The 14,135-nt window shown below is 37.7% G+C and overlaps 1 protein-coding gene across 2 annotated transcripts in view; it reads right to left on the bottom strand.

Moving 5' to 3' along the window:
* The window catches only part of MCM6 (minichromosome maintenance complex component 6), a 45,966-nt gene that overhangs the window by 17,401 nt on the left and 14,430 nt on the right, over positions 1-14,135 (bottom strand). For both annotated transcript variants that reach the window (XM_060016874.1, XM_060016875.1), the window contains exons 6-12: positions 13,801-13,946; positions 12,887-13,037; positions 8,250-8,391; positions 5,757-5,898; positions 4,934-5,041; positions 3,910-4,065; positions 1,258-1,386 (exon numbers count right to left, since the gene is read on the bottom strand). In XM_060016874.1, the coding sequence (XP_059872857.1) occupies positions 1,258-1,386; positions 3,910-4,065; positions 4,934-5,041; positions 5,757-5,898; positions 8,250-8,391; positions 12,887-13,037; positions 13,801-13,946 (974 nt within the window). The remainder of the gene's footprint in view (positions 1-1,257; positions 1,387-3,909; positions 4,066-4,933; positions 5,042-5,756; positions 5,899-8,249; positions 8,392-12,886; positions 13,038-13,800; positions 13,947-14,135) is intronic.

Genomic DNA, 14,135 nt, shown 5'->3' with positions numbered 1-14,135 from the left:
AAATCCCAGAGATAATTTATAAGTTTTAAATTGTGCACCATTCTGAGAAGTGTGATGAAATTTTATGCTGTCCAATGTCCCATCTGGGACAAGAATCATCCCTTTATCCAGTGTATCCACACTGTATATGTTACCTGCTTATTAGTCACTTAGTAGCCATTTTGGTTATCAGATCAACTGTTAGGGTAACATAGTGCTTGTGTTCAAGTAACCCTTATTTTACTTAATAATGGCCTCAAAGTGCAAGAGTAGTAATGCTGGCAATTCAGATATTCTCTTATTGTGCCTAACTTATAAACTGAACTTTATCACAGGTATGTACGTATAGGAAAAAACATCGTACATATAGGGCTTGGTACTATCTGTGGTTTCTGGCATCCACTGGGGGTCTTGGAACATATCCCCTACTGTATATATACCTTATTATTAGTTAAATAATAACAACAAAATGAGGCATTCTAAAGAATACTGTTTTTCAGAGCAAGGAACTAAGCATATTAAGGAAGCATGCCAAAGTCAAGAGGGACCAGCGTAGTCATGGAGAATAAATGCCTCTGCAAACAAAAGTGCTTTACCCTTCCCTTGGGACAGTGAGAGTCAATCCCAATATTAAGTGAAGGTGATAATTAAAATCTAAGCATAACTCCCAAAAGTCAAGCCAGAAAGAGTGTAAAAACCTCAACCAGAATCAAACAATTTTTTTTTTGTACTCTACTTTAGGAAAATGTCAAAAAAAATGCATTATGGAGGTTTATCTTAAAAATAAATGTCCAAGTGAGCACCCTGGATCCTGTATTGTAAAAGTTACTCATGTTCATTACAATAACCTAGAGGAATACAAGCTTCCCTCAGAGACAGATTTGAGAGCATTCAGTAGACTACTGATTTAAACACATGCAGTTTTAAGATTCTTAGGAATAATGGTTGAAATAAAAGGATATCCTACATTATTTGGTTATTCAAAACTGTTCACCCATAAAAATCTTTTTATTATACCTAAAAAGTTAAAGAAATTGAACTTTTCAGACTTTTAAAAAATTCCCTTTCTCAAGTCTCTCTGAGGAAACAAACTGTTCTCAAAAAAAACCAAAAACAAACCAGAAAACCCAAACCAAAATCAAACCAACCAACTAACCAACCAAATGACCTTAAACACCCAAACAAGTCAGGTTCAGTTAATTTCCATACAACGCTTTTGTTTAAATGCCACTTTCATATACTTATTATGCCCAATTACAGTACAAAAGGGCAGGTTACCTTGGGCTTAAACTGTCTTGCAAAAAGAAGATACCTCCTGATATCATCAAGGGAATACACACGATCAATTGATTCTTCAATTCTTGAATGCAAGTCTACTATTCGCCTGGCGATAGCATAGTCTGTAACCTAATTCAAAATAAGAAAGTCATTTTAATCAGTTATAGTAATATCCACTCCAGACTATCCCAGGCATTAAGAAATTTTTTATAGCTAACAACAAGCTCTAATATGCCACCATAAGATGTATTAATGGGTTCAAGTTTCTGATGAAAATTTAGTACCACATCCAAAATCAAAAGTTTAAATGTATACCTTTGCCCTACTCTAAGACTATTCCTGAAGGAATTTACTGACTTTAATATGGCAGGAATAAGATTTCTAGGGCCCTAAGTGTGTCTAGAAGCATTAATTCATGCAACCCTCACAAAAAATTTACTAGGTAGATAATTATTACCCCCATTTTACAGATGAATAAATTGAGGCCTGGAAAGATTAAGTAACTTGTCCACACAGTTAGTAATAGAGCAAGGATTTGAAGAGTCTAGTTTCAGAGTCCATCCTCCTAGCCACTACATTACGTTGCCGCTTATGAACATACGAATGATGATCATCACAGAACCGTTATTAACATTGAAAACAATAAAATCACACTAAAAATATGCAATACTCTCAAATAGTACAGAAAAAAAAAAGTAGAGATACACAGCAAATGGTAAAGCAAACAGGGCAAAAAGTTAATGTGAACTGAATAAAGGGTATATGAGTATTATATGCACTATTATATTTCCTGCAACTTTTCTGTAAGTTTGAAATTATTTCTAATTAAAAAGCTAAAAAACTAATTTAGTAAATTATATATAGACAGAAATATATGAAAATCAGACAATGCCCAACAATGGGGAGGAGGGGACTGGGTTAAACATTTATATAGATTTGTGAAGGAAAAGAACCAAACCCAAACATAAAAAACGAAAACCCTCTAAACATTCACATTAATGGGAGGCAAATTTTATCTAGATGAATTTAAAATTTTGCCGTAAGCAAGAGGTATGCATTGTACCTAATGTACTGTAGGACCTCCATGCTCAGCAATTAAAAGTACAGTACAACATGACCTTCTACAGAAGGTCATTTTGTACTTCTGTGCACATCTGAGATGTGCAATGTTGTTAAATATTTAAGTCTAAGTATAAATAACTCTAATACTGACATGTTAGAATGTAAGTAAATCTGCAGTTTTTTAAAAAAAAATTTCTTTTATTTATTTATTTATTTATTTATGGCTGCATTGGGTCTTTTTTGCTGCGCGCAGGTTTTCTCTAGTTGCAGCGAGAGGGGGCTACTCTTCATTGAGGTGGCTTCTCTTGTTGTGGACCATGGGCTCTAGGTGTGCGGGCCTCACTAGTTGTGGCTCACGGGCTCTAGAGCAGAGGCTCAGTAGTTACGGCGCACGGGCTTAGTTGCTCCACAGCATGTGGGATCTTCCCAGACCAGGGCTCAAACCCGTGTCCCCTGCATTGGCAGGCAGATTCTTAACAACTGTGCCACCAAGGAAGTCCCTAAATCTGCAATTTTATATTCAATCTTAACACTCTTACACAATTAGGAAAAAAAATGTGACACATGCAATAATTTGATAGGAAGACAGAGGAAGACAAATGACTCAATTTGAAAAAAAAAGAAAAAGAAAAATTTGTTTGGAACCCCAATTCTTTTCAACCTTAATGAAAGAACAAAAACAAAAATCTAATAAAAATCATGGGCTTCCCTGGTGGTGCAGTGGCTGAGAATCCGCCTGCCGAAGCAAGGGACACGGGTTCGTGCCCCGGTCTGGGAGGATCCCACATGCCATGGAGTGGCTGGGCCCGTGAGCCATGGCCGCTGAGCCTGCGCGTCCAGAGCCTGTGCTCCGCAACGGGAGAGGCCACAATAGTGAGAGGTCCGTGTACCGCAAAAAAAAAAAAAAAAAACAAACCTCTTAAAGAGTATGGTTGGGAATTAACTGAAATACTGTTTTTTTGAGAATTAAAAAACAGTAACAAGGGGACTTCCCTGGTGGTCCAGTGGTTAAGAATCTGCCTTCCAATGCAGGGGACGCGGGTTTGATCCCTGGTCAGGGAACTAAGATCCCACATGCCGTGGAGCAACTCAGCCTGCGCGCCACAACTACTGAGCTCGCATGCCACCACTACTGAGCTTGTGTGCCTCCATTAGAGATCCTGAGTGCCACAAACTACAGAGCCCACATGCCCTGGAGCCTGTGCACCAAAACTAGAGAAGAGAAAACCTGCATGCCACACTAGAGAGAAGCCTGTGCAAAACAACAAAAGATCCCACGTGCCGCAACTAAGACCCAGTGCAGCCATAAATAAATAAGTAAATAAGTAATAAATCTTTAAAAAAAACAAAACAAAAACAGCAACAAAACCAAAAAACTTGATATTCAACACAATTAAGCAGAACAAGCAATTCAAGTGATTTTCAGTTGCTTAATAAACCCCTGTCCAATCCTGTGCCACTCTGAGAGAAATGAAAGGTCAGTGACAACACATGCACCAGTTCTTCAGGAGTACATCCTCCAGGCTTGTCTCACTCAATTACTCAAACTGGAAATAATAAAGGAAGCTCAGAGCGATAGCTCATAGTTACCTCATTACATTCATCCACAAGTATAAAGAAGAGATCAAATCGGGACATGATAGGAGCTGACAAGTTTATATTCTGTTTCAATGATTTTGATCTGTCATAGTGTCCACTGATTGGGTTTGCTGCTGCCAAAATGGATGTCCTGGCATTTAGAGTAGCCTGACCACAAAAGGAAAAATCGTGACAGGTTTAAAAAGACAACTGTAATGGCATATGACAAAATGCTCAACCTCATTCATAATGAACTAAATGCAAACCAAAAGAATAAGATATCATCTTTCACCCAGTGAATCATCAAAATTAAAGTCTGATAATATATAGCAACAGGTACTCCCATATGATGTTGATGGTATGATGTGCACACCCTTTAAGCCAGCAATTTCTTACTAAGAATTTATCTTGCAGCTAGGTACAGGAAGATATGTACAAGGATGTTTACAATATTGTTTGTAATACTAAAGGCTGGAAATGACCTGAATGTCACTCTTCTTTATAAGAGTCTAATGAGCCAAACTGGGGTATGTACAATTGAAAATCATGGAGTAATAAAAAGACAAGTGGATCTAATATATACTGGTATAGAAAGATTACCAAAATAAAATTATGAAGTTAAATGAACAAGGAACAAAACTGTATGTGTATTATGCTTATTTATGATAAAATATTCCTAAAAGGGACATAAACTCAGCAGATACTTCTGAGAATCTATTGGTGCTAGGAGTTGGAGGGGAAGATTTTTTTTTTAACTTACGGTTTAAAGTATTGCTTACATTTTTCTTAACTATTTGAATGTATTACTTTTATTTTTAAAGTTTGATTTCTCTCTAATGCTAGTTACAATATTGTACTTATTATTTTCATTTAAATAATCCATCGACTTGATTAATAATCCTCAAGGCTGTGTTTTCCGTTTCAGTAAACTGCATTTCATGTTGAAGTAATGCATTTTATCCAAGTGATCGTCTAGAGCTACATTAATCTACAAGGCTAAGGCAAGATGCAATGGAACAGAAGTGGACACACGTACCTTCACTCCTGCTTTAGTGATGGAGATGGTCTGCTGTTCCATAGCTTCGTGAATAGCAACTTGATCCCGTACCTCCATCTTATCAAATTCATCAATACAACACACACCCTGTAACCAAACAAACCTAGCATAAGAAACTGCCTTTCAGATGTCAAACGGCAAGGAAACTCAAAGTTTGCTACCACAGAGACCTTTCAGTTCTTTTAAACAACTAAGATAGGTAAGTAAGCAATCCTAACTCCCTCTACTAGAATAAGATAGTACAATAGTTCCCAGAGCTCGAGGGAACCATACTCTTTTGACTCATTTTAAACCAAGAGTGAAACTAAAAACATGCAGTTACTTATTGCACTTTTATTCAACATCAAAACCTTGTATAAATCTCAGGGTCAAAATATTCTGGGTTACTACCTCAGTGTTGACTTTAGGCTGGGAAAGTGAAGGATGGAGTTGGAACATAATGTTTATAAGTATATATAGCTACAATTTACACGCATTCACAGAGCTAACTGATCTATGACAAATACATGCAAAATGCAATAGATATACTCATAGATGTGTCACAGTCTAGAAAGGAAAACTGCTGAGAAGTACTAGTCACAGCAAACACACAAGCTCAGGGCAAGTAATACGTTCTAGAGAAGTTCAGAAAGTGCTAATTAATGATGACAATCCCAATTTCTAGATTAATAAAACCATGAATTATTTACTAAAAGTACTTATTAAAAAGAGGACATCTCCTTAATAGGAACGTATAGGCCTTTATTGATAGGGATGGGGATATTCTGATTTCTTTATATCCAAGAGGGTAAAACGTTCTTACATTATCAGCCAGCATCAAAGCTCCAGCCTCAATGACAAACTCATGAGATTCTTCATCTCTCACAACAGCTGCTGTTAAGCCAGCAGCACTGGATGCTTTGCCACTGGTATAGACAGCTCTGGGACTGAATTCCTCCACGTGCCTGTTCAAGGTTATCATATTCATTAATATATGACTACAAAGCAACCTTTTCAGGATTATCAGCTGGTTATGGCTTATGTCAAGTAAGAATTTAAATTTCTAAAAGAACATTTGAAAGAGGCATTAAGAAAAAAAGCAATTCATAAAGACACATGCCATAGACCAAAGAGAAAGCCTTTTCTCCTTTGGTCTTTTAAATAGGTCAAATCCATTCCTGTTAAAGGAAGATGAAGTTCATACATGGCAAAAACAATAATAAACAGTTCAGCAAAAATGATCTATTAGAAGGCCTTGCACTTAAAATGAAAACAAACAAAAAACAAAACAAAACAAACAACTACAACGAAAAAAAGAAAAGAAAACAAAACAAGATGGGACATTTATTCCAAAAAGGCAAGGCTGGTTTAACATCTAAGAATCAATAACATGCCATATTAAAAAATGATAAGAACCACCTTAAGAGATGCAGAAAAAGCATGTCAAAAAATCTAATGGCCATCATGATAAAAACTCAGCTAACTAGAAGAGACTTTCCCTCAATCTGGTAAAGGGCATCTATGAAAACCCACAGCTAACATCATACATAATGGTAAAAGGCTGAATGCTTTCCCCCTAAGAGCAGGAACAAGATTTAGGGGTCTGCTCTTGCCACTTCTATTCAACATTATACTGAAAGGTTCAGCCAGGGCAACTAGGCAAGAAAATGTCACCCAGATTTGAAAGAAACAACAACTATCACCATTTGCAGTTAACATGATCTTGTCGACAGAAAATCCTATGAAATCCACTATAAGAGTTAGAACTAATAAGTCAGTTCTTGCGATGCTGCAAGATAAAAGATCAGTAATTGTATTTCTACACACTTGCATTAAACAACCCAAAAATTTAACTAAGAAAACAGTTCCATTTACAATAGCATCAAAAAGAATAAAATACTTAGAAATAAGTTTAATAAAAGAAGAGCAAGCTTATACCCTGAAAACTACAAAACATTATTGAAAAATTAAAGAAGACCAAGATATCCCATATTAATGGATCAAAAGACTTAATATTGTTAAAAAGCAAACATAATCGTGTACAATACTGTTCAGAGGCAACACTGCAGTACATCTTTCTGTGGTGGTGGTGGGAGAGGTGGGAGGCAGGGGCAGAGGAAATGAGAAAAAAAGAGAATTCTCTTAACACGGGACTATTACCTTCAAATCTAGAACTCAGTCCCTGATATACTTGAAGGAAATAGTATTTAATTATAAAACTTCAACTAAAAATGTTTCAGCTTCTAGAACATTTCCATGTTAAAAATTTCCCAGACAAATAAAGGAAAGGCAGCTTGATATAGTATGAAGAGCACATGCTTGGCAGTCAAAATGCTAAGTTCTAATATTCATGGCTTAGAGGCACTTGTCAGCTCTATGCAGTTAGGCAAATTACTGAGGCTCAGAGAAGTTTTGATTGCCTCCCTAAAAGAAGAGAATAATATTACATGCCTGTCTGGATGCTGGTAGGATAAGACATAACACACACACACAGACACACACACAGACACACACATACACACACACACACACATACACACACACACACACACACACACACAGCACCAAGAACACAGCAAGTGCTCAAAAACTGGTTGCTCTTATCTTGACCTCTAAGTTTCTTAAAAGTTTGAAAGTAAGCAAGTGTTTTATTATAGCTTTTAAAAATAAGCAAAAATTGCTAAAGTAGTACTCATACTGATAGGTTTAGCATAAAATGTCTCATCTTTATCACACTGTTTTTGGAAAGAGTGTCCTCTTTAAGAACCTTAAGGATGTTTGTATTCTTAATCTCAGCAATCCTATGCCTAGGAATTTATCCAAAGGAAAATAATAAAATAAAAACTTATACACATTATGATGTTCACTGTATTTGACTATTAAAATAAATTACTGTTAAATTGTCTAATATCAGGCTAGGGGAATGATTTTGTAAGTTATACCAACAAAAAACAACAATCATGAAAATAAAGAAACATGGAAAAATATTTAGGGTAAATTAAAATTATGTATGCTGTGACTTACAACCATGAGAATATATATTCATATATTCAAAGACTTTTACACAAAGATTAAAAAAATTCTATGTGGGACTGGAATTACAGACAATTTTTCCCTATTCCCCAAAATTGTAAAATGTTCTTACATTCTACTTAACAAATTAAGGTGTACTTAACCTAAGAGAGTTATATATTCAACAGTCATAATTTATACTCCTGCTCCGGTAAGGGCACACTGACTGCATTCTTGGTAGCACAGAAAGCCTGGAATTACGCATATTGTTTTCTCTGCTGTACTATCTCAGGCAAACACTTACTTGAGAAACTGGCTCTTAGCTGTACTTGGGTCACCAACAATGCAAACATTTATGTCCCCTCGAAGAGAGGTTCCTTCCCCTGTTGTCTTTGGAACACCACCAAAGAGCATCAGCAAGATACCCCGTTTTACTTCGTCATTGCCTGAAATGAAAATCCAAGGTATTTTTCAACATGAGGTTAAACAATTTCACAGGAAACTACAAAGGCATATTTACCAACCAAAGAGCAGAGACCGCTGAAGAAAAGCTAAGACTAGAGTAAAAATATATGGTTCTTGTCCTGTGAATGTAAAGTCACCCAGTCACTGTCCTAATGTCTTCACCTAATCACAGATGGCAATGCTCACCATTCTAAGAGCCTCTCCTTGTCCGTAAGTCCTACTTCCTAAACAAAGCCTTTCCCCATGTCACAGTCCTCAAATATCTCTCCCCATAAATAAACTATGTCCACTACAGCCTACCACATTTGCTAGTTCTTTCTACAGGCAAGTCTTACAGCTCTACCAAGAGTTTGAGGAAACGGTCCATGACTTACTTCTTTTGTATCAGGTACAGTGACCCATGCTGAATATAAATACAAGCTAATTGAACTGATATGGATTAGATAAGATGCTGAATGTGATTTACAGCTACTTCTGAGAACTGTTTATAAATGCAATATAAGAAGGAAATGCACAATTAAAAAAAAAAAGACAACACCAGATTTTTAGAAATGTGATACCAGAAGAAACATTTTTCCATTTTAGTTATTATGACTTTCTGTGAATTCCATCAACAAAGTGCTAGGTACATTTATACAAAACACTCCTTAAAAGCAAAAAATTAAAAATCCAATCCAAAAACAAAATTTCTCTGACTCATAACCTATATGAAACAAATGTGTTGGAGGTGTGGTAGTTTTAAAATGGCCCACAAATTATTTGATAATCCGCTTTTCTAGATGGAGCTTAATTCTCCTCTCCTTAAGTGTGGCTGGGCTTAGCAACTTGCTTCCCACAAACAGCCTATGGTAGAAGTGAAGGTGTCTTAACTTCTGACACTAGGTCCTGAGAAGCACTTTGCTTCCTCCTTGCTCTGCTCTCTTGGATTGCAGGCTCTGGGGGAAGCCAGCTGCTGTGTTGTGAGGACACTGAACCAGCTCAATGGAAGAGACTCATGTGGCAAGGAACTGAGGCTTCCAGCTGACAACTAGCACTAACATAAGCAGTGAGTAAGCTCCCTCGTCAGTGGATTCTCCAGCCCAAGTCAAGCCTTCAGATGACTGCAGCCCCAGATGACGTCTTGGCTACAAACTCATCAAAGACTGAGCCGGAACCACCTAGCTAAGTCTCTCTCAAATTTCTGACCTATAGACTTTATGAGATAATGTTTGTTGTTTCAAGCCATGAAGTTTTGGTATAATTTGTTATGTAGCAACAGTTTAGTTTACAGGGGAATGGAGCAACATAAAATTTGACACCTACTCATTATAAGGGAGGACACTCTAAAATCCACAAAAGATTATTAACATAAAAGAATTTCAGTTCAATTTCATTGACCAAATATTTAAGTAGAAAAAAAGGTTAATTTTCAATGATTAAAAATATATACCTAGGGACTTCCCTGGTGGTCCAATGCTTAAGAATCTGCCATCCAATGCAGGGGACGCGGGTTCAATCCCTGGTCAGGGAACTAAGATCCCACGTGCCACAGTGCAACTAAGCCCGTGCACCACAACTAGAGAGCCTGGATACCACAACTACTGAGCCTGCATGCTCTAGAGCCCGTGTGCCACAACTAGAGAACTCACACACACCACAACTAGAGAGAAGCCCGTGCACTGCAATGAAGAGCCCACACACCACAATGAAAGATCCCGCGTGCCGCAACTAAGACCCAATACAGGCAAATAAATAAACAAATAAATATTTGTAAAAATCCCAATAGCTTAAAAATATATGTATATACCTAAGAGAAATACCCATAATCTTTTTTTTTTTAAAAAGATGTTGGGGGTAGGAGTTTATTAATTAATTTATTTATTTTTGCTGTGTTGCATCTTTGTTTCTGTGCCAGGGCTTTCTCTAGTTGTGGCAAGCGGGGGCCACTCTTCATCGCGGTGCGCGGGCCTCTCACTATGGCGGCCTCTCTTGTTGCAGAGCACAGGCTCCAGACGCGCAGGCTCAGTAGTTGTGGCTCACGGGCCTAATTGCTCCGCGGCATGTGGGATCCTCCCAGACCAGGGCTCGAACCCGTGTCCCCTGCATTAGCAGGCAGATTCTCAACCACTGCGCCACCAGGGAAGCCCCAAGTACCCATAATCTTATGAATTCTTGCCATAACTCCAACTGAATGCGGAAGATAAGGATGGAAAAAACAAGGGTAAAGCATGAGGCCTGAAAATTTAGTCAAATCCTCAACACACAAGGGGATTTAATGAAGTGAGCAGCTAGTAACCAAGAGCTAAGAAAATATGAAAGAAGAAACCACAAGCTATAGGAATAGTAATATAGCCAAAAAACATCAAGAAATCTCTCTCCACCACGAAAACTAAAAAGAAAAATGAGATCAGGATATTAATCTGGCATATTAGAGTATACTCAAGTGCAGTTCTATCCTAAAGCCAGAAAAAAAGACTAAATGACCTTTTTTTAAAAAAAAAAAAAAAAACTATGGTAGAGGGCTTCCCTGGTGGTGCAGTGGTTAAGAATCCGCCTGCCAATGCAGGGGACACGGGTTTGAGCCCTGATCCAGGAAGATCCCACATGCTGTGGAGCAACCAAGACTGTGTGCCACAACTGCTGAGCCTGCACCCTGGAGCCCGCAAGCCACAACTACTGAGCCTGTGTGCCACAACTACTGAAGCACGTGTGCCTAGAGCCCGTGCTCTGCAACAAGAGAAGCCACCGCAATGAGAAGCCTGCATGCCACAACTAGAGAAAGCCTGCGCATAGCAATGAAGACCCAATGCAGCGAAAAATAAATAAATAATAAAAATTTAAAAAAACTGGTAGAGTGACGAGGGCTTGGCGATGGCCGCCCTGCAGGCGCACAAACGACTGTCGGGAGGCTGCTGTGTGGCGGCCGCTGAGACCTTCTCTGTCTGAGCCACAGTTCCTGAGTCCGGGGTCCCGTTTCCCGGAACCTTCAGATTTAAAGTACTACATGAAAATGAAAAGAAAGGTGGTGTATGCTGCCAGCAGGCTGAGATTGGGTGCTAATGAGGAAGTCTTCATTTTAAAGGAAGATTATGAAAGAAGATGAAAACTAAGATTGCTACAGGTTTGAGAACAAGAAAGAGATATTGCTTTACAAATAAGAGAAGATATAAAACAGAGAAGAAATCAGCAACTCACTCGTTTGGCAGAAGAACTAAGGACAGAATGGGAGGAATCACAAACTCAGAAAATAAAGAACTTGGAAAAACTGTATTTGGCAAGTTTAAGAAATATGGGAGAGGGGCATCAACAAGCCAAAGAAAATGTAAGTGAGCACTTATTTGACTACCTGCCTGTGGTAGTGATACTTGTTAAAAGTAGATTACAGTTGTTAGACACTTATAAAAATGTTTTCATGGGCTTCCCTGGTGGCGCAGTGGTTGAGAGTCCGCCTCCCAATGCAGGGGACACAGGTTCATGCCCCGGTCGGGGAAGATCCCACATGCCGCGGAGCGGCTGGGCCTATAAGCCATGGCCGCTGAGCCTGCGCTTCCAGAGCCTGTGCTCCAAAACGGGAGAGGCCACAGCAGTGAGAGGCCCGCGTACCACAAAAAAAAGAAAAAAAAAAAAAAAAATGTTTTCATGTATAGAATTTGCTGCGGGCAGTCCGAACTTTTTTGTAAATTTAATATAATTTAAGAATTCTGCTAGGTTCATTTCCTAGTAAGAGTCATGTCAAGAATAATCTATTTCCAATGATGTTTAAGTTAACATTATTCTCTAACAAATTTATGGTTACCAAAGGGGGAAGGTGGGGGGGATAAATTAGGAAGTTGGGATTAATATATACACAGTACTATATATAAAATAGATAACCAACAATGACCTAGTGGATAGCAAGGGAAACTATACTCAATATTGTGTAATAACCTATAAAGGAAAACAATCTGAACAAGAATATATATATGTATATAACTGAATCACTGTGCTGTATACCTGAAACTAACACAACATTGTAAATCAACTATACTTCAATTAAAAAAACCAAACATTATTCTCTTCCAGTCCTTAACTATCTGTGTAAATAAAATAGTAACCTTCAGGAAAAAAAAAATTGTGGTAAAATATACACAACTTTTAAGTGGTCCAGTGGAATTAAGTACATTCATTATCTTTTATAACCATCACCCCTATCCATTTCTAGAACTTTTCATCATCCCAAACAGAAACTCTATCCATTAAACAACAATTCCCTATTTCCCTCCTCACCAGGTAACCTCTTTCTACTTTCTTTCTCTGTGAATTTACCTGTTTTAAGTACCTCATTTTAAGTGGAATTGTATAATATCTGTCCTTTTATAAATGACTTTTTAAAACCCCTTCTAAACCCACTAAAAAACTTTCATAACCTGACTTTTGTGTTTTAAGAAGTCACATGTTGCTGTTTTATAATCATTATTTTGATTTCAAGTTTATGCCACAAATGGATAGAACTCTTACCATGTATAGTAGGGAACAGGCTTGTACAAAGATTGTGGTATAGATTTTTATCTTGACTCATTTCAAACACTTTCTCCCACTCCTTCACAGTCATTTGGTTCTTAATGCTCTCAGCTGTCTGTTCCTCATCTCGGAGCTCTTTTCCTCCGAACTGAGGGGTGGAGAAGAAAGGAAAAAAATAGTAGTATAGAAACAGTCAAAATAATGTGAAAGAGAAGAAACATCACCACAAACGAAATATAGCCTGGGAGGTCAACTTCAGAATCTGCTGACTGTAAAGGTTTTTAAAAAAAATCTCCTAACCAGTATGGCCTAAGTTAAGATACTGAAGAGCTTGTCATTTGTCCAGTGATTAAAAAAAACAAAAAAAGCTACCACTATTGTTTTGTATTGCTATCTAAATGAATCTAGATGCTCATGAGATGAGCCATAATAAAATGTTAATCACTGATATGAAGATGAAAATGAAGAAACAGTACATTATGTTCACCACTCATTTTCCAAACTTTTCCTCACTGCTTTCCCCTCCTGGAACAAAATCAAGCTCTGAAGAACTACAATACCTGGGGTCGATCACTCTCAGAAAGAGCAGTATACTATACTTCCCAGATACTAAATTTTTCTACTTGTACTTTCTCGAGGAACGTGACAGAGGAACTTTAACAATTAAAAACAGAAAAACAAAAACAGAAAAACCACTATGAATAATAATAGTACCAATGCTCTTAAAGCATTGAGCTCTTATGTACAAAAATAAATAAGACTTTTCCTTAAGATCGGGAAGACAGACATGAAAAAATCTGGTTTTAAAACTAAAGAACAAATCTCAACCCAACCCTGTTTTTAACACTGAGTTTGCGGCAGCCTCAGGGGATGCCTTTCTTAAGCTCTGCCATTCTACTAAGAAGACTCACCCTCGGGTTGGTTGGTGCAACACAACAGGCAAGAAAGACCAGCCTGTATGAAAGATCCCTAACACCAAGTGCCCGGAGCCCTCGAATGCCTTCTGTCTCATATCCATCAACACCACTGACACGGTAATTAGTTTCTGCACGTGCTCCTGAAACAATGAATGATAGACTGTTTCACAGCTCAAATACTGAAGGTGCTGAGAATCAAAACTGCTCAAATAAATGAAACCTATAAATGCAAATATTTCAGTTAGGCTTTGAAATTTTTCAGAACAGTAGCTTTTATAGCAAACCAATTTGTTTTTACTCTCATCATAGTTCCTTGCTCACCCTCTGAT

This window comes from Delphinus delphis, chromosome 7 (genome assembly GCF_949987515.2).
Source record: "Delphinus delphis chromosome 7, mDelDel1.2, whole genome shotgun sequence".
Lineage (NCBI taxonomy): Eukaryota > Metazoa > Chordata > Mammalia > Artiodactyla > Delphinidae > Delphinus > Delphinus delphis.
This window is presented reverse-complemented; position numbering and strand designations above follow the sequence as displayed.